The sequence below is a fragment of the Trichoderma ghanense genome, assembly GCF_004382785.1.
Source record: "Trichoderma ghanense strain CCMA-1212 chromosome Unknown scaffold_0, whole genome shotgun sequence".
Taxonomy (NCBI): Eukaryota; Fungi; Ascomycota; class Sordariomycetes; order Hypocreales; family Hypocreaceae; genus Trichoderma; species Trichoderma ghanense.
In genome coordinates, this window is record NW_027395663.1 from 1,692,616 (window position 1) to 1,712,991 (window position 20,376).

At 54.3% G+C, this 20,376-nt stretch overlaps 5 protein-coding genes across 5 annotated transcripts; 4 read left to right on the forward strand and 1 right to left on the reverse strand.

Moving 5' to 3' along the window:
* Window positions 1–824: 824 nt before the first annotated feature.
* On the forward strand, window positions 825–1,308 carry CCMA1212_000592 (Ubiquitin-conjugating enzyme E2-16 kDa; the record flags this gene model as incomplete). Its single annotated transcript, XM_073698053.1, has 3 exons — window positions 825–833; window positions 924–1,107; window positions 1,169–1,308. 3 exons carry the CDS (start codon window positions 825–827, stop codon window positions 1,306–1,308), a joined length of 333 nt encoding a protein of 110 aa, XP_073563664.1.
* Window positions 1,309–4,160: 2,852 nt separating this feature from the next.
* CCMA1212_000593 (Superoxide-generating NADPH oxidase heavy chain subunit A) lies at window positions 4,161–6,071 on the forward strand (the record flags this gene model as incomplete). The annotated part of the gene is made up of 3 exons (XM_073698054.1): window positions 4,161–4,327; window positions 4,383–5,939; window positions 6,038–6,071. 3 exons carry the CDS (start codon window positions 4,161–4,163, stop codon window positions 6,069–6,071), a joined length of 1,758 nt encoding a protein of 585 aa, XP_073563665.1.
* A 3,029-nt stretch (window positions 6,072–9,100) lies between these two features.
* CCMA1212_000594 (uncharacterized protein) lies at window positions 9,101–10,519 on the forward strand (the record flags this gene model as incomplete). Its single annotated transcript, XM_073698055.1, has 1 exon — window positions 9,101–10,519. One exon carries the CDS (start codon window positions 9,101–9,103, stop codon window positions 10,517–10,519), a length of 1,419 nt encoding a protein of 472 aa, XP_073563662.1.
* A 1,303-nt stretch (window positions 10,520–11,822) lies between these two features.
* Window positions 11,823–13,607, forward strand: CCMA1212_000595 (uncharacterized protein; the record flags this gene model as incomplete). Its single annotated transcript, XM_073698056.1, has 5 exons — window positions 11,823–12,019; window positions 12,113–12,804; window positions 12,882–13,171; window positions 13,231–13,328; window positions 13,391–13,607. The coding sequence occupies 5 exons, from the start codon at window positions 11,823–11,825 to the stop codon at window positions 13,605–13,607; spliced, it is 1,494 nt and encodes a 497-aa protein (XP_073563663.1).
* A 368-nt stretch (window positions 13,608–13,975) lies between these two features.
* CCMA1212_000596 (Ankyrin-2) lies at window positions 13,976–20,018 on the reverse strand (the record flags this gene model as incomplete). The annotated part of the gene is made up of 5 exons (XM_073698057.1): window positions 13,976–19,096; window positions 19,128–19,475; window positions 19,546–19,599; window positions 19,664–19,895; window positions 20,011–20,018. 5 exons carry the CDS (start codon window positions 20,016–20,018, stop codon window positions 13,976–13,978), a joined length of 5,763 nt encoding a protein of 1,920 aa, XP_073563660.1.
* Window positions 20,019–20,376: the final 358 nt, after the last annotated feature.

Consider the following 20,376-nt stretch of genomic DNA (forward strand, 5'->3'; position numbering starts at 1 on the left):
TTCGGACTTGCAGACGGTCGCCTTGCATCGTCTCCATCGTCCTCCTAGGCTTCACCTCGAATCCTCTTCGTCGTGACCGTGAGTCTGGCGCCGCCTCCGCATCGTGACCCGACCTGTCCGGACGCAAAATACTGACGCCCCGTTTCTGCCAGCCACGATCCGAGATCCATCTCGACCTTCTCCTTAGATACCACATACCCTCATCACAATGGCTCTGAAGCGCATCAACAAGGAGCTCAAGGACCTTGGCACGTAAGTCTCCTCCGCGTCTCTCCCCCCCCCCCCCCCCCCCCCCCCCCCCCCCCCCCTCTCTTGTCTTCTGGCTTCCGCCCTCATCCCTTCTGCCTTCTTCCCGGGATCTCGTCTTCTTCCATCCCCCGCCCTCCGTCTCTTGATCATCGCTAGGTGCCCTCTCTGGCTACGTCCATCAGCAGTGTCATCGTCTGCAGCCCAAAGCCCTTGTGTGAGGTGGGGTTTGCTGAGCGGGGGTCTCACAAACCGCGGCTCTTGGGTTGGACGCTCAGCTTCTGGCGAGTCTGGAGGGACTGGCATCAAGTCGCATCTTGTTTTGCTTCTGAACATGAAACTTCCTGTCGTAAACTGACGCTGACGACCGATTAGTGACCCGCCATCCTCCTGCTCCGCTGGTCCTGTTGGCGAGGATCTGGTAAGTTGGAGCGCCCTTTTCCTGCACGCCGGCATCAAGTCCATCAACGGATGGCTGTTATCCGACCAAACGACGGCGATGGCGACGGCGATGCTTCATACGAGCAAGAAAGAAGAAGTACTGACCCGCTTCGCAGTTTCACTGGCAGGCTACCATTATGGGACCCGTGAGTTTACCTCGACTCCTAGTTGGCATGGCACAACACCATCCAACCACGCTTCTCTTGATGAGATGAGGACACTAACAACACGCGCAGGGTGATTCACCGTACTCAGGAGGCGTCTTCTTCCTGAAGATCCAGTTCCCCACGGACTACCCTTTCAAGCCCCCGAAGGTCAACTTCTCTACTAGAATCTACCACCCTAATATCAATAGTAATGGTAGCATTTGTCTCGATATTCTTCGAGACCAGTGGAGCCCTGCTCTGACCATCTCCAAAGGTAGCCTCCTATCCGCCACGCTGCAAAATCAAACAAGCACAGGAACTGACACTACAAACAGTCCTTCTCTCTATCTGCTCCATGCTGACGGACCCGAACCCCGATGATCCTCTTGTGCCCGAGATCGCACACGTGTACAAGACCGATCGGCCCCGGTACGAGGCGACTGCTCGGGAGTGGACCCGCAAGTACGCCGTCTAGGCAATACCAAACGGTTTCTTTTTGGGGGGGTTTGATGGCGCTGGGTGTTTGACGTCCTCTATCACGCAATGACGGTGCGGCATGTTTGACGAGCTTCCACGCCATAGCCGGACTGAGGGGGATGAGTTCTCGAGCATGGACAGTCTACGAAGATATTGTGCTGCTCCATCGTCATCTCTTCACATGTCCCGCGTTATGCTGCTGGAGGTGAGGCGCATGGCCGGCGGACAGGTGGCAGACTAGACAGATATATCCGCTATTCAAGGGCTTATGCGGCTGGACTTGACTTTGGGCTTGCACAACGACGTTTACTCTGCATCCAACAAACAGGCATCTGATTTTATGAGTCTCTGAGAATGTTTTTCTGGCAGGTGATGTGAGGGATGTGAATGGCAATCTCCAAGTTCCACGCAGATTCGCGCTTTTAGCACATGTGATGTTTGTTGTGAACGAGTTTGGTGATTTGTGGACGAGTAGGAAAAAGGGCGTATTGATGGTTATTTAGCTTGCAGCGATGCTTCCATGGTACTGGGGGCGTCTTTGGTGCCAGATACGATTCCTCTAATCATCAGATGAATCAGCCTTAAGAGACGTCATATACGCACAACAGATTAGGTAGCTGTGGTAGTTAGGGTCAAAGATGCTGAAATACTTGATGAGTCGGTACGGAAGCAAAAATCAGACCGAGGCAGGAAGGTAAACGGCAAACGAGGCCAGCCAACTCCTAATGAATAGTCCACAGTAATGTCACTCAAGTAGTAGTCGTTGACTTGATGTCCTAGGCTGTCAACTGCCGGGTTACATGGAGGTAATGAGACAGGTAAAGCCAAGGAATTTTGCACGGCAGAACCCATGGTTGGCGTGACGATGGGGGGCAAAGAAACAAAGCAGAAGAGGAAAAGAGGACTGGCGGCACACGAGGCTGCGACGTTGCTACAAGTAGATACCACTTCGGGGTAGACTAAGGTATGTACTAGTATTGCTCAGCTTTTGTAAGACGACGGTCAAGGTGATCCGACAAGATGACAACGAAACAAAAGTGTCGTCGGCAAAGAATTGACACGAAGAATGAAGCCAAGAGTTCCGGCTCGGGCGGCGAGCGGGAAGCGCCAAGGGTCAGGAAGCCGTCACACTTTTTGTCGCATCTTGTTTCATGTAGCCTCGCGGCTCAGCCTCCTTTTTCCTCTCCGCCGGTAGGTCTAGCAGGCACCCTCAGGCTGCTGCTGAATGAAATAAAGGCGATGCGGGGGGAAAAGCAGAGATGCTGCTCGCCACGTACATGGGAGGCATGTGTAGGGATTATTGACAGGGTAAGGGGTGGGATGAGATCAAGTAAAACGGCAAAGGACGAAGAAATCGAACGATGTTCCACATGTTTGCGATGGAGGTGAAACTCGATGCTGGCGCGTCCTTTTTGCTCTTGCTTGCTTGCCTCATGGGAGGGGGGTTTCTGATGGTTTGGTTTGTTCGGATTCTGCTGCCTTTGGCAGCAAGCCAGAGTTCAATGTTTCTTTGCGTATAGAGACTCTGCGGTCTGATTCGGCCTCGATGGCTTCCTCTGAGGAGGAGCAAGTTGTCATGATTAAGCTTGCTACTGTGACTGCTTGCTACATGGCATGACAAACTGACTGCCGCTGAAGGTGAAGAAGGGGTTCGTTCTCGTTTTCTCGCTTGGAAGCCGGTGGAGAAGGTGGCCCTGGTCTAGCAACTCCGTGCTCATATGGGAAAATCTCCGTCTAGCCTTGTGTTAGTTAGCATCTCCATTTGGACCTGTATGGCAAGATAATGGCGACGCTCTACGACACACAGCAGATGGATAGAGTCAACAGACACAAAGAGATGGAAGGATTAGCATCCTCTGAGAAATTATCCTTCACAAAGTGCCATATCCAGATTCAGACAGACAGATGATCGGACTCATGTCAAGCCTCTCGCGACCGAGAGAAACCGTGAACCGAAGCAACAAGGCGCCCTTGGCATCGAACCAGCCCGTCAATGGTCTGTTTCGAGACGTCGCCAGCGCCGCCGCTGATTGGCCGCGACGAGGCCCTGGGAGCCGAACTCGATCGTGTGGTTCGCCAGTTTTTGTTTTATGACATTCGCTGCATGGACGAGTTTCCGCATCCTGTAACACGGACGCGGCAGCGAATCCCCGGCCGTGCTTTTTTCTTCTTGCTTCCTTTTAGTATCTACTTGCTAGCAGGTATCCGTCGTGGCAGCGGCATATGGCTGTCGTCTAATTCCTTTTTCTTTCTCTCTTTTCTCTTATCCCTTCTCCTTCTTTTGTTTTGGGCGTTGGACGTATTATTCCCCCCCCTTGTCCCATCCTGCCATTTTCTCCTTCTTGGCTTGGGAAGCTCTTTTAATTCTCCTTTTGTCTCTAGTTTGTTCCCCCGTGTTGCTGGACATTCCCGTGGGTTGCGTTGATCGCAAAGCAGGTCGAAGTCTAATCTTCTGGTACGCTTGTCTCCTATTCTCCAGTGGTCTGATCTTTCATGTGCGAATTGCTTCGATAGTTGACGTGAAGCCCTGCTCCTCGACGCTTTTGGTGCTGACGAGTTGGATGTGTGGTGTATTAGATCTCGGGATATCTCCTTCGTTTCTCTTCTTCTCTTCGTCCACTCTTTCGTCCTTGCTCTCCATTCGAACAGGCTGCTGCTCGTTCAGCGGGATCTGAACCGACGACACTGCCTTTGCGCGCTTCTACATCGAAGTATAATCATACCATTATCGGCCGAACGTGCCACGGAGGGTATCGAGGGAGCAGTGTAAAACAGTTGCGCCGGCCAAACTACTATTGCGACGATCGATACAAACCCAGCCAATCCAAATCTACATAATTCGCATTCAAGATGGGCTACGAGGAGTATGAGAGCTATGAGCGGCCGTCGGAGAGATCCAGATGGACTCCCCTGACGCGCATGCTGCTCTCGGGCGAAATGACACAGGAGAAGCAGCAGGAGCTGACGGCACGAGAAAAGTTTGACCGATGGATGATCAATGAAGGATACAGAAGAGTGTACGTTGGATCTTGATGAAGTGGAAGGCATCCGGTCAAAAGGGAGAGAAGGGAGTAACATGAGAATCTACGATTTGGCTAACACCCAGTTTGCGAGCAGATTCGTCTTCGTCTTCATCCTGGCGCATGCCCTCATCTTTGCCTTTGCCTGCGTCCACTACGGCGTCAAGGACAGCTTGGCGACGTCCCGGAGCACCTTTGGCTTCACCTTTGTCATTGCCCGTGCAGCAGCCCTGGTGCTGCACGTCGACGTGGGCATCATCCTCCTCCCCGTGTGCCGGACACTCATCTCGCTGCTCCGCCAGACGCCCCTGAACGGCGTCATCCAGTTCGACAAGAACATCACGTTCCACATCACGACGGCCTGGTCCATCGTCTTCTTCTCGTGGGTGCACACGATTGCGCACTGGAACAACTTTGCGCAGGTGGCGGTCAAGAACAACCTGGGCATCTACGGCTGGCTGCTGGCCAACTTCGCGTCGGGCCCCGGCTGGACGGGCTACGTGATGCTGATTGCGCTCATGGGCATGGTGTTTACGAGCATCGAGAAGCCGCGGCGGGCCAACTACGAGCGGTTCTGGTACACGCACCACATGTTCATCGTCTTCTTCCTCTTCTGGGCCATCCACGGCGCCTTCTGCATGATCCAGCCGGACGTGGCCCCCTTCTGCACCAGCGTCGGCCCCGCGGCCATTGGCGTCTTCTGGCAGTACTGGATGTACGGCGGCTTCATCTACCTGGCGGAGCGGATCGCGCGCGAGATCCGCGGCCGCCACAAGACGTACATCTCCAAGGTGATCCAGCACCCGAGCAACGTGTGCGAGATCCAGATCAAGAAGGAGAACACCAAGACGCGGGCGGGCCAGTACATCTTCTTCTGCTGCCCGGCGGTGTCGCTGTGGCAGTACCACCCGTTCACGCTGACGAGCGCGCCCGAGGAGGACTACATCTCGATCCACATGCGCTGCCAGGGCGACTTCACCATGGCCGTGTCGACGATGCTGGGCTGCGAGTGGGACAAGAAGGGCGGCTCCAGCAAGGTCGTCGGCGTGTCGGGCGACGAGACCAACGACCCGGCCCTCAAGCGCGTGCTGCCGCGCGTCTACGTCGACGGGCCCTTTGGCTCGGCCTCGGAGGACGTCTTCAAGTACGAGGTCGCCGTGCTGGTCGGCGCCGGCATCGGCGTGACGCCCTTCGCCTCGATCCTCAAGTCCATCTGGTACCGCATGAACTACCCGCAGCAGAAGACGCGGCTGCGCAAGGTCTACTTCTTCTGGATCTGCCGCGACTTTGGCTCGTTCGAGTGGTTCCGCTCCCTGCTGCTGGCCGTCGAGGCCCAGGACGTCGACAACCGCATCGAGATCCACACGTACCTGACGGCCAAGATCAAGGCCGACGATGCCACCAACATCATGATCAACGACGCAAACGCCGACAAGGACGCCATCACCGGCCTCCGCAGCCCGACCAACTTTGGCCGCCCCAACTGGGACATGATCTTCCGCGGCATCCGCAAGCTGCACACGCCCTGCGAGGCCGGTGTCTTCTTCTGCGGGCCCAAGGGCTTGGGCAGCTCGCTGCATGTGTACTGCAACAAGTATACGGACCCTGAGTAAGTTGTGACCGACCGTTTACACCGGTTTCTTCCTTCTCTGAAGGGGGGGTTGTGCGTGATTTTCAGAGTGACTAATTTGATGCTTTGTCTTGTAGGTTCTCGTTTGTCTGGGGCAAAGAAAACTTTTAGGGGACGGGAAAGGGGGGGAAAAGCAGGGAGTGTATACGATGCCCGCATGTCTTTGTTTGTTGAACGGCCTTGCATTTTGTGTTCCTTTTCTCTCTCTCTTTCTTCATTCTCTGTCTCCTTGCTTTCTTTCTCCAGCGCGAAAATGGATCGACATTACTACCCGCCAGTACTTGCCTTGCTTTTACCCTTTCTTTTCCATCTTGCCTGTGCCATCATCGACTCTGCTCCTATTACAATACCAGAGCTTCTCCGCGGCGGTGGAGTGAGGGGTGAGATTCTCCATTATCTGAAAGAAGGAAAGTCATAATAATGAGATGAGAGTGTTTGCGCTGGACGCATATACACGCTAGTAGCTCTGTGGCGAGATAATCGACGAGGAATAGAGGGTGAGTAGGCTGCAGAGAGACGGTTTGGTGAGTTGTTGCACGTCGATGAGAGACGATGTATTTATACGAATGATATCATGACTGATAATGTGTCTCATACTCGTGATGGCAGTAAGCATAGAGTGCTTAAACTTTAAGATTCGATCTCGATCATCGGCGGGAGAGAGCGAACTCTGACACACCATCCACGTACGGTATTATGTGTCAAGCCAAAGAGCCCATCGGTGCATTGAATGTTTAGGTATGCCTCCAAGGTGAGCTAGTCATCATACAAATAAAGCTTTTTCACAACATGATCTGCTGTAGGCAAATCTGGCTGTTCTACTGGAAGCTCGGGGAAATATCTGGAATGGAACGGATGAGATACCTGGGCAGCCGGGTTTCAGCGAACAACCTCGGGCAACCCGATCCGTTGTCACGGGTCATCACGGGGACAAGATCTCACCGTTCGTAAGCAGCATTTTCACGCTGGCCCCGGAATATCGTCACGAGGGCTCGTATACAAGCGTGTAGGCAAAATACTTGATCTCATGTAGGAAGACAGGCATTTGACAGCTCCGTCTTTTCTGTTTTCAATCATAACGATTCAAGCATACACAAACATTGGCAGATTCGCGAGATGCCTCAGAACCAGATAAGTATGGACGATGGGAGGTATCAGAATAGTGAGCTTTGCGGCTCAGCTGGCATCATCAGTAGCCCGCCACCAGCCTCATCTGCAGTGCCGCTGGTCTGCCCTTTTCTTAGTGGCTTCTTCCGTCTTGTCTGTTGGCTCTCTGATGTTATTTTGGGATCAAATACTTTGGGGAGGAGGAATGGATGACGAGCTGGGTGGGATTGAACTGAGACATTGCTGCTGCTGCTGCTGCTTGGCATGTAGCTGTTGGATATCAGGGCCTTTGTTATTGATTCCCCCTTTACCCTACAGAGTCCATTATTGAAAGGTAAAAACCTGAGATCATGAGACTTGTTGGACTTTGAATGTTGACGAGTCAATTCGTGCCTCTTATCTTGGCGGTGCAATCTCGTCCATCGAATCAATGGTGCAGGCCGAGTGACGACTAACGAGTGGCTAGCGTTTGATCGTGCGAATTCTGTTAGTGCGAGTCGCTATGCGAAATGACGTGCCGAGCTTCTCGTCTCAAAGTTCCAGCTTACTACCTCATGGATTCTGGGGCAGCGAACAAGGAGAGACGGATGATCAAGTACCGGTACTTGCTGATCGCTGGAGGGACTGGCCGGGTACAGTCGGAGCACAGCAGCAGGAGAAGGAGAGGGCATTGTCGCCCTGAACTGCCTGCAATGAGTCGTACCTAATGTGTCGAGACAGCCAGCGATCAATACCTCAGAAGGGATAAGGTACTGGTACTGCCAGGTCCGAGGTAAGGCAAGGTATGTAATGGAAGGTAGCATCAGACCGATCCGTTACGTAGCGGTACCTGCTTGAAACACTTCGGACATGCTGTGCCTTGTATCAAGCAGCTCGTACCCGTTACGGCAAGTGACGGGTGACTCGAACTCGACTCGGCTTGGCTTTTTCCTCTGCTCGTTCGGTCGCTGCAAGAAGGGACGTGGACCCTGGTTTGAAATGTTCCCTCCACTCCGCCTTCCTTCATTCTCCTTCCTCTTTCCCATTTCTGTTCGCTCGCTCGGTGCATCGAAAAAAAAAAAAAAAAAAAAAAAAAAAAAAAAAAAAAAAAAATGACGCTCTCCCACATTTTCTTCCCTTGTTCGTATTCTGGGGCCCCCCTGGTATCGCCACTTGCAAGCGCTAGTCCCAACAAAGGCAAAGCGTCTTGCGTTTATTCCACTCTTGTCTCCTGAGGTCCCGCGTGCAAAGCAATCGCGGACTAGGCCCAATAGGGTCTCTCTCTCTCTTTGTCTCTTCCCTGCTTTTGCTTGGGCAGCGCAAAGAAGTGCTTCAGTTTTGGCTTGCGCTGCTTCTTTGATTCTGAGGCTACGAGTGCAGTATGAGCCTCTGCTGTGGTGCCGCGAGGTAGCCTGTACTTGACTGTGGCTGCATCTGAAAAGTTCTTACACTGTCTCCCGAGTCCCTGCCGGACAGTCAACAGCCTGAGCTTCTGGCGGCCTCACCTAAGGGCACCAACTGGAGACAGCTAGCGAGCTTCCACAGTTTTAGTGGGCGGCGAGCCTGTAGCAACCCGCCTGCAGCTGCACTGAGCCACTGGCATGCTGCGCAGGTTGCCGGCACACGCACCACCACAGGTACCGCTACTCCGCCGGGCATGCCCCCAGGCGCTGCTGCAGGTGGTACCCGGTACCGCGCGGGCATGCGTGGCTTCTCCGGAGTCCGCGTGAGCCACCAGACGGGATTGACCTGCTGCCACTGGCCCCGTCCAGACAATCGGGCCCTTTGTGCTCAGACTGTCGGGTTCACGTTTGGTCTCTGGCACCGTCTTTTTTCTTGTCAAGAGTGCCCAGGGCCCTTGAACCTGCTACCTTGCTTGCACTTCCACCCTATCCGACCCCTTCCACTCGCTTGTTTCACTCCCCCAAACTCACCGTCGACCTCGTTTTGCCAGCTTCGTTTTTCCTTTGTCCCAGGATTTCGTTGTACTGCATGGCATCTCCCCTCTAGCGACTCATAGCTCGGCCGAATCTCCATCATCCGCCCCCTTCAAGATGCGCCTGCCGGTGGCCCTCGTCCTCGGCGCGCTGCTTGGGGCCGCCCAGGCATCTGTTGTCGTCCGACAGGACAACGCCGGATCAGGTTCCTCCACGGCTCCCGCCCCGACCGCCGGCGCTGACGACTCGTCGACCTCTGCGCCGCCGGCCCAGACAACGCCGCCCCCGAGCTCGTCGTCCTCGTCCTCGTCCAGCAGCAGCAGCAGCAGCAGCCCCCCCGCCGACAGCGACACCACCGTCTTCGAGACCGAGACCGTCACGGGCGCTGGCGGCAAGACCGTCACCAGCACCAGGACTCTGACGGCGACGAGCAGCACCACGGTTGTCGTGACGGCCACCGTCTTCGTCACGACCACTGTTACTAGCAGCGGCGGCGAAACGGCCACCCGGGTCGTCTATTCCACCACCACCGTCTTCGCGACACCCACCGACAGCCCGGCCGCCCAGAAGCGCGCTGGCGATATTGCGCCCAGAACTGCAGTCGATGCCGTTCCTACCGATGCCCCCAACGCCGACGACGTGAGCCAGTATCTGGCCGTGCGCGACCTGGAGGAGCGCGCCGTCGTCACCGATGTCGTGACGGTGACCGTTGGGGGCGGTGGTGGCTCGACTGTTGTTGAGTCGACCACCCGGACGGTCAAGAACACGGCTACTTCTCGCACCACCATTACCAGCACCGTCACGACGACCGACCAGGTTGGTGCCAAGACGACGATTACTTCGACCAGCCTCTTGACCGTCACGTCCACCGTTGTCACCACCGGCGTCCAAGAGACCACCACGCTGCCTCAGTCTTCTGGCTCCTCTGCTACGGGTGTTCCCGATAACAACGGCAGCCATGCCTCCGACAGCTCCGGCCTGTCTACGGGGGCCAAGGCTGGCATTGGTGTCGGTGTCGGCGTCGGTGGTCTCCTCCTCCTTGGAGCCCTCCTCTTCCTCATCCTGAGACGTCGCAACCGCGGCCCCCGACCTGAGCACGACGACCTTGTTGGCGCTTCCGAGGTTCCTGTTGGCGGTGGCGGCATCAATGGCGGAACCAGCGGTAACCAACCTTCCATGTCGTCCCACACGCCCTCGGCAGCAGCTTTCTTGGCCCCCGGCCGTGCCCCCGTCGCCCCCGAGGGCTATCGCGGAACCGCTCTTGGAGACGGACGTGCCGGATATGCCAAGCCGGAGCCGTACGGCTCGGCCTACACCCCCAGCCCGACTACCACCATGGCCCAGACCGTCAGCCCTGCCTCGTTCGAGAGGGCCAACCTGGTCCCCGCTGCTCATGCTGACGCTGCTGAGCTGCCCAACGACAACCCCAACGCCTCGAAATGGCACGATCCCAATGCTGCTGAGATTGACGGCCACGCCGTCATGAGCCACCAGAGCGGACCCGTTTACGAGATGCCCACGCAAAACTACCGGTAAAGTTGGGGGACGAGGGCAATTCGTCGTTGGAGAGCTAAGGCTACGTAGGACCGGCAGAAGAGATGGCATCATCCCAACAACCAACTATATTCGCTGGGAGAGCACATCTACACCTGCGGCGGGAACATACCAGGCATGTGTCTTTTGTATATACTTGTCTATACCCCGGCGTGTTCACCTTGAAGTGGGCTTAATGAATAGGAGGGAGCGGCTTGGTGATTTTCGAACAATCCTGGACGCTACTTGGAGGAGGGGACGACGATTCTTTTTGATTTGATGTGACGCACGATATCTGACGCTAGAGGAGAGGCCATGTGCACAATGACGACGCCGGGGAGAATCTGGGAGATGTTGCCGGACACATGTAACGAAAACTGCAGAGCACATGGATGCCTTTTTTCCCCCCCCGTTTTGCGCCGTCTTGCGTGGCCGCTTTATGTATCTTTATAATAATTGACCGCTTGAATTCTTGACTGTTACCGATGGTTTCCGTGCAATAATGGTCCTACAAACGTATCTTTTCTTTGTCACACAAGCCCTCGGGAAAAAGGGGCTGGACGCCTTTCATCCTGTGCGTTTGGTTACACCTGCTCATGACGAGATCTGTGGAACGAGCAGTCGATTACCTGAGCGAAGGGAATTCCGTCATATCGTGCACGATTTGGAAGGATCGATGAAGCGTGCCCACGCCTCGGTTGATGAGCCTATCAACGGGTAGAATGTCGAAAACAAAGAGAGCGGAAACCTCACCGACATCATTCTGAGCCGAGTTCGAGTTTGTATTTTATCTTAATTTATTTTTTTCAGGGTCCGAGTACGGGCACGCTAGTTGATTTGCGATTGGGCGGACCACGCCACTCTTCGATTTACTTTGAGAGCCTATTTTTTTTCCCCGATAGCTTCATAGATCTGTGACTCTTTTCCCTTGTGCCGTCATCGACATTTTGCTTCAATACTCGAGAAAAGTTTGATTTGCTTCTCGTGTCTCACGGGCTTGCTGGTTCAAGGAGCTGCTTTCTGGATATTACTAATCTATATGAGACATTGCGACTGTTTATTATCTACCATGTCGAACTGAGTTGACGGCTCTACTTTCTGAGACAAACCGGCTCGAGCGACTGGCTGGACGAAAGGCCCGAGATTGAGATAAGAGGAGAACCCTGCCCGCCATTTCCTTCTGAGCAGTGGTTACCAAGGCTCTTGTCATCTTCCGGAAGAGACGGCGAGTTTTCAACTTTAGTTGTTGCGGCGTCAGGTTGAAGCGCAGTTGAGAGAATCAGCTGGGCGAAGAGAATCATCCAGAATGGCGACAACAACCACGGAGACGGGGATTGTGCCCGGCGAGGACGAAAAGAGGATACAAGTCCAAGATCATGCCGCTGTGGAATCAGATGTCGAGACGCTGCTTCAGGGCGCCGACGAGAAGAAACTGCTGCGAAAGTTGGATCTCTACATCATTCCACTTGTCATGGCGTTGTATCTGTTTAGTTTTCTGGACAGGTGAGGTCTTCTTCTTACTCCGTCCGCTGCCTGGTGCTTGAGCATGAGAAGCAGAGGAGGAAATAAAGACATTGGCTGGCTAACAAGATACAGAGTCAACATTGGCAATGCTCGATTATACGGCCTCGAAGAAGATCTCGGCCTCTCATCCGAGCAATTCCAGGTCACCGTCTCCATTCTCTTCGTCACCTACCTCATCTTTGAGGTGCCGTCAAACCTTGTCCTCAAGCTCTTCACTCCCCGGCGCTGGATAGCCTTCATAGTCACAGCGTGGGGCATCATTGCGACTCTCACCGGACTCGTCGAATCGTACGGCGCGCTCATCGCCTGTCGCCTGCTCCTGGGGATCGTCGAGGCTGGCCTGTTCCCCGGCCTCAGCGTCTACCTCACCTTCTTCTACACCAAGCATGAGCTTGGTGTGCGGATCGGCTATCTTTTCGTCAGCGCTGCGATCGCGGGCGCCCTGGGAGGGTTGCTGGCGTACGGCATTGGACACATGGACGGTGTTTGCGGCATGCGCGGCTGGCGGTGGATCCTCATCCTTGAGGGTATCCCGAGTGTGGTGCTTGGTGTCGTCACGTTGTTCGCGCTGCCGAATGATGCCTCGTCGGCGTACTTTCTCACTGAAGAAGAGAAGCTGCTGACGGAGGAGAGACACAAGCGGGACTATGGAAACACGGCCTCTAGCCGTGAGTTTAGTCGGCAAGACATGATCCGGGCCTTTACAGACTGGAAGATCTGGGCCTTCTCCATTGCGCAGTTTGGCGTTGATACCATGCTCTACGGTGAGTACCTCTCCCTGGGAAACTACGAGAAGGAACCATGAGCTAACCAATCATGCGTCCTTTCGCTCAATGTGCAGGATTCTCGACCTTTTTGCCCACAATCATCGACGCTCTCGGCGAATGGAGCGTTGCCGAAGTTCAGCTCCTCACCATTCCGTGCTACTTCCTCGGCGCAGTGGCATACATGAGCATTGCCGTGCTCTCTGATCGGCTCCAGATGAGAGGAGTCTTCTGCGTCATCTTTGGCCTCATCAGCGTTGTTGGATATGCCGTCCTGCTGTCTGATTCGTCACCTGGGGTACATTACTTTGGATGCTTCCTCGTTGCCGGAGGGCTCTATGTCGTTGTCGGCCTTCCCATCGCCTGGGTATGCTTGAAATCCTGCATTCTTCGTCATATAAGCGGCAGTCTAACATGTCTGGATAGTTACCCAACAACACCCCTCGGTACGGCAAGAGGACGACTGCCACAGGCTTGCAGCTTACCTTTGGCAACATGTCCGGCATCATGTCTGCCTTTATATAGTAAGTCCCATTGAGCCTGTCCATCTGTAAATCGAGCACGAGTTCTGACCACGTCGTCCCAGCCCTGCGCCCGATAAACCACGCTTCATCCGCGGTCACGCCGTTTCTCTCAGCATGGTTGGCGTGGGCACCTGCATCTACGGCTTTCTCTGGTTCTGGTTCTGGAGAGCGAACAAGAGTCGCGACGCTGGGGAGTTGAGCGAGGAGCATCAGAGATTGCCGGACGACGAGCTGAAGGAGTTGGGAGATGACAGCCCTCATTACAGATATACGATTTAATGACACGACGGTAATGGCACGGGATACACTCTCGGACATTGCGCATCTTATACGACGACGTTGGATACACGGTTACACATAAAGATTAGATTAATGTTCCCCCTGTCCTTGGATTAGCAACATCAATGCCTCCTTCGCGTCCCTCCATGGAAAGACTCAGTTTTGTGTTTATAAGAGCCACAGCATCGTTTCTCCGCATATTTTCAAGTAGCTACACACGACAACAATTACGAACACAGCTGCCATAAAATCGGCATGACGCACGTTCCAAAGAAAGCTATGCTTAAACCATTCCATCGTAATATCGAGAATGAAATGTATGCATCATAAACGTCGTGTATCGTCATCAATCGTGTATCGTCTCATAGTCATCTCCTCCTGACCACCTCGACCAACCGATCCCTTGGCATCACGGGCCTCACATCAACCCCACCCTCATCCTCGCCAATAAACAACCGACGAACATCAGAAAGCACAAAATCTCGTTTGACGCCTTCGTAATCCGTATACGCTCTCGTAAACCCTCGCTTCAGATATTGCATCTCCCGGAAGCGTCTCCATGCGGAATTCTCATAGTCCATGGCCCTTCTTTCCACGAGCCCTTTCCAGCGGCGATATTCGTCTTCTTTGGACCACTGAGCGAGCCAGGGGTCGATGAGCGCTTGGGCCGTCGGGGAGAGTGGGAGGAAGGGCGTCCAGATGGGTCTGCTGATGGCTAGGAGGTTGAAGGCGTGCAGCGTGGCGAGCGGGAGGGAGACTTGGGCTTGTGTAAGGGCCTGGTTGTTGTTGGTGGAGGAGGAGCTTTCGTCAGAAGTGAGTGACTGTTCGATTTGCTGGGTTTGTTTGTTGGGAGCGTCGTAAGATGTACGATGAGTTAGTTGTTCGCGGAGCCTTTCTAGAATGTCTTGAATGTCGGGGGCGTTGATATCGAGGTCCTTGCGAAGGTCCATGGGGAACCACTTGTGCTCGTGCAGACTGATGGTGTCCTGCTTGTCCTTACACTGCGCACACCACGAGTTCTCGCAGAGGATGCAGTAGACGTAGGGATCGTAGATGGACTTGTCGCAGACGAAGCACGACTGTAGGGCGACTGAGCCCATGTAATACCCGTCATCGTCCCACCGAACCCGAGGTCTCGTGAGGATGTACTCGGCAAGGACTGCTATGTCAGCTTCGTACCCTCCGCGCGCAAAGAGGAGAACGACGACGTAGTCCAGTGCGAGGAGATGTTTCTCTATGGTCCGAGGCCCGGCGAGGAGCTCATCGATGTGGGAGACGATGAGCTTGTCCAGCTCGGGTAATGCCGCGGGCTTCGCATTCAGTTCGGCCATGGCGCAGTCGACTGGAGTGAGCCCAATGAGGCTTGGTTCGTTGACAATGGCGGAGAAGACATCCGTGCCTGTCTCTTGCAAGACGGTATCGCATGTGGACACTAAGCGGGATATAACTTGCAGGTTCTTGCGCGATCGAGCCATGACAGGCAACAGAGTGCCTCCGTGGTAGTCCTTGAGAGTCAGGTGATCCCATAGACCCCAGCGCGGCTCCAGTAGCAAGTCCACAATGGCCATGATGTCGTCGTTGCTTGTATGAGTGGCCACCTGGAGAGCCGTCCGCCACTTGCCTTTGGCTCCAGGACCTCGCTGTGCACGTAGCGGATCGGCACCATTTTCAAGGAGCCATCTGACGTGCCTCGCTTCGGCATCGACTATGGCTAAGCCCAGAATGGTGAGCCCAGTCTCGTTGTCAACAGCGTGGAGGTCCAGGCCACCGCTCAGTAATAGTTGGAGGGTTTTGAAAGGCTTGTCCCCCTTGGCCTCAAAGATCCGGCTGAAGGCGCTTGTAGTGTCAGAGTCCTTGAGGTGGTAGATTTCCGCCCCGGCGTCGATCAGCAGCTTGACCATCTCTAGGTTCCCGTGGGCACAGGCATATGCAAGGGGAGTGCAGTAGAAAGCCGTGGGGACGTTGATCATGTGAGGCGTTGCTTCCAAGAGCATCTTGACAACGTCCAGATCGCCCACATCACAGGCGGTGAACAACGGGGATTCCTTATAGTAGTGGCTGACCTGGTCTGCTTTGGCTCCCTTGTCCAAGAGAAAGCGGACAGTATCTTTCTGTTTCCGATGGCACGCCTCAAATAGGGGGGATTCGATCATGAAACCCCTTTCCATCTGAAGATCCAGGAGTCTGGGCTCGTGCTTCAGCAGAATATCGCATATTTCGACATTGCCTTGTCCAGCAGCCTTGTGAAGGGGCGATGCTTCCTTGCCAGATTGAAGATATATGCTAATGTCCGCCCCATGCTCGAGTAGAAGAGACACAGTTTCGACATCTCCTTGGTCAACGGCACCTGTAATGCAGTGATCTCCGCCGTCTCGGATATAGTTGACGTTCGGAGGATGGCGTGACTCCAGCAGTCGCCGAATTATCTTGGGAATAGGAGGACCCTCCCTCGTCACCGCTGTCTCGATCAGACCGGTGACGCCGTAGCCTTCTTCCGTAGACGCATCTGCACCCTTTCGAAGGAGCAGCTCCACGATGGGTTCAAGGCCTAAATCCACAGCATGGCCCAGCGCGGTGAAGGGGAAGTAGCTATGCATGAAGCCGTTTACGGGCGCCCCGTACAATAACAACAGCTCCACCATGGATCGATCTTGAGCGGTAACGGCATCGTGAAGCGGCGGTACGTTGACCTTTGGCAGAAGCCCTGGGTATGCTCCGGCTTCTAAGAGCCACTCGAGCGCTGTGTGGTTACGGCTATTGATGGCAAATCCAAGGGCCGTGGTGCGCTTGACCTTGAAACGTTCGGTCAGTGAGCTGACAGCATCTAAATGCAGTCCAGGCCTAGGAAGCAGAGCCCGAAGAAACTCTATCCTATCGGCTCCATCGCTGGCTAGATGGATGGGTGCGAATCCGAGCATGGTGGTTTGGTTGATGTCCACGAATGGGAGAAACGCCTTGAACATGTCAAGCTTTCCGTCGAATATGCACCTGGCCAGCGGTGGCTCGCCGCCCAGCATACACGCCTCTGCGTCAGCGCCGCCTCTGATAAGGAGCATCTCAACTAAGGCAACGTTACCAGTAGAGTATGCCCTTTCAAGAGGTGTATAGCCCCATGAATCCGCGACGTTGACGAATGCATGGAACCTGAGCAGGAGCCGGACAAGATCCATTCTGCCTCGCACGCAAGCTACGTGCAAAGGCGTGATGCCGTGATCGTCACTTATGTTTGGGCTGTTGCCATTGAGTAGCAGGGTTTCCACAATACCGTATACATTTGCCTCTGGAGCTTGAGCTCTAGCACTCATTAATCGCTCCGAAGTAAGGCAGAGCAAGAGAGCTGTCCTGCCGCCTTTGTCTCGCGCGGTCCTGTCGACATTCCACTGTAAGATGTGCTCGACCATGGCTCGGCTTCCACTAAGTGCTGCTGCCATCAGGAGGGTGTGGCCATGCAATCCCGTGATGTCGGGCCACTGTCTCGCAAGTTGGCCACCAGGAGGTTGTTTGCTCGTAAACGGCATGCTCCGGGTCCAACTCTCAAGTTTGGCTCTCCAAGGAACAAAGGGAGATGCTGGACACGGGAGAAAATGCTGAACGACAGCGACGCAACCCTCTCGAACCATGGTCATCATAGGATCCTCAATCGCTCGAGGCGGTTCTTGAGACTTTTCATTGGCAAGCCATGACCTCCAATGGAGCCATGTCTGATACTGCGGGCAGCCAACAGCCAGAAACCTCTGCAGCAGCGGTATCAGCCGAGGACTGAGCGTCTCTAACTTGGCAAGATAGCTTAGCCATCCCTGAGCCGCGAAGCCATACAAGGCCGCCGTGTTGGCCATTCTCTCCGCTGTGCTGTCTCTATCAGTTAGAGACAAGCGGTTGCAGAAGCGATCCTGAAGGAGATATGTGAGGCAAACGAAGGCAATGTTGGTCTGCCTATGCTCCAGTAAAAGGTAACTGTTTAGATGGTCACGGACGGAGCTGTGGGCGGAAAAGACAACCGAGTCCGTTGGCCTGACCCAGAACAAGTCTCCGCAGTATGATTGTATGGATTTGGCAAGGCTTCCAACGGGCATATCGTCCGGACCATACAAGCACTCCAGCAAGTCCTCGAGCTGCTTGAGAGAAAAGGCAAGGCCAACGTCTTCGGAAGCAATTAGTGTCAGTACCGTACGCAGGTGCCTTTCGCTATTGTTGGCCGACTGCAATAACGGCAGCATCTTCTGCTCGTACAGCCGTGCCAGCTTTGTCGGGATGTAGTCCGCTTGAAGCTCATGGATCAAGTTCTGGCCACATAGGCCTTCGATTTCGTCTACCGCGAACTTAGCGTAGAGCCAGTAGCCCGCTGCCTTCTGATTGACTTGTTGCTTGACCTTCTGTATCAGGCCGTGCTCTGACTTTGGCCTTGCGTTCGATATAGCCGAGAATTTCCTGTCCAAGTACAATGCGACGTCTTTCTTGAGTTCCTCTTCTGGTAGAGAGCAACATGAGGTGGTGCTTGAGGCCGTGAAAGCGGCGTCCGTCCATCGACTCGTTATGACCAGCTTCAGTTTGGTCGGTATTTCGATCAGATTGCTAGATTGCTTCTCCAGCCCCAAGGCGATGGGCTGCCTCAGTTGCTCCACCAAGGCAAAGAAATCTGTAAAGTTGGCCGAAGGCGTCTGTTCTAGCCCATCCACAATGAGGTAGACGGTCCGAGGCGAGCAGACTTTTCGAAATGAGGTCCATATTTCGGCATATGCGGAAGGATCCAGGCGAGGAGGAGACGCCTCATCGACACTGCGGCGAAACTGTATTGGAATATGAAGGAACCAGTCCGGCCACTCTTTTATCAGCTGCCAAGTAAAGTATTCCCAAATTGCGGGCTTCTCTTCATCCTTTTGGCAAAAGTAGGCCATGACGATGTCGTCTGGCTTCGAGGATTTGAGATGGGTACAGACGGCACGGGCTAGGTGTGATTTTCCATGTGCGGGCGCCCCTATGTAAAATATTGTGCCGCATTTTGGGTCGGTGAGCCAGTTCTTGTAGATGGCGCCGTCTTTGAACCATTCGCACGTTCCAGCCGTGATATAGATCTCGTTCCCGTAATTGGCCTCGGACCAGCCTCTCAGTGAGCGGAGGAAATTTTCTCTGGCAGTGGCATCTTCATTCTCCTTCTTGTTGCGTTCCCGGCTCTGGTTATCGTCGTCAATCCTCCACATCCGTCGCCGGGGCCTGATGATTGGATAATCATGCTTCTTGATGCCGGAAATTTCTTCGATCGGGGGAGGCCGTTCCGGGCTCAGTGACGATGTACGGGTAATGGGCGTCGAAACAGTTGCCACGGTGCGTTCTGACAGCGTATCGACCAGGAATTCAGAGAATATCTGAATGAACTGCATGAACCTGTCGCTAAAAATGCTCGAAAACCGTGGCAACTCCTCGTGGCTGCAGTCCATGATATGGTCTGTATTGCCTTGAAGCTCCTCTTTCTGACATTGAAGAGGGATGACCTATATGAGTATGGTATCAGCAACATGTTACTTTCCCGCCTTGATAAAGACAGCTCGGTATACTTGCAAGAGGCGTGGGAGAGCCGGTACTTGAGATACTAGCTCTTGGAGGTCGCTTTTCCCAAAAGGAGAGAAGCCTCAAATAGCTGGGTTTGCAGGTGATAAAGGCAGAGTTGATGCGGCTGACCATGGAAACAAATTCCCGAACATCTTGACTCGTGACTCCATCTTCTGAACCAAAGGCATCGATAGTTCCTCTGACAGATCGTACAAGTGCTTCGGAATCTGTGTCGGCGTGGGGGGTGCCAAAGAAGACGACGCCGGCCAGCGCATTCTTGGTTCGTGGATATGATGGTGACACGAAGCACAACTGGATCGCCTGGGGTCATACCACGGGTTAGCGATTTGACTGGGCCCCAACGGGATACGAAGCACCGTCTTGTACCAACCTTCTTGACGATGATGCCTCCGAAGCCGTGAGCTACGAATATTAACGGTCTCCCCTGACGGATATTGTAAGAACAAACGCTCGATGAGATTGATCCACGATGAAGCGCGGAGACGTACAGAGGATTTCCCAAGAGCTTGCTCTAGGCAGCATAGCAAATCGTTTGCATGAAAGGCCGGGCTGGGCGACGACAGGTTTGCGTCTACGTCGCCATTGTAACTAAAGGAGAAGATGCGGATGGGCCTTTTGATGCGGGTGATGAATTCTTCGTCTTTGATCCAGGTCTTGCCTGTGGATTCGTCATGCCATGTGGTCTCCGGATTACCGCCGTATCCATGAACGAAGACGAGACTTTGTCATGCCGTCAGCCATGATGTCGTGGTAGTTTCCATGAGGCAAGGCCAGAGGCAGGACTCACTCGACGTGGGGGTTTGCGCGGGACAGCCATACGAGTTCCAGGTTGAACAGCACCATGTCCGAATCAGCGGGTTACTGGAGATGTTGCTGAACCCTGGCGAAGGAGGTACGGCGACTGGAACGATGGTCCGATGCCGTTGCTATTGAAAGGAAGATGAAGATGTCGACTGAAGAATGAGGAAGCGATGCTCAGGTGAGGCAAGGCGAGACGAGGCGAGACGCTGTGGCCTTGCACAGAGCGTCCTACAAGCGAAAAAGAGCCGCTTGCCGGCCGCATGACTTTGTCTGGGTCAATTCACCCAGGCATAGCGATGATGCCTGGCCGAGCCTCCCCAGCTGAAAAGGATTGGTAGGACCGGGAGGCTGTTTGGCCTTTCCCATTGGCTGCATGATGGTATCTGCTCGACTAGCTGCC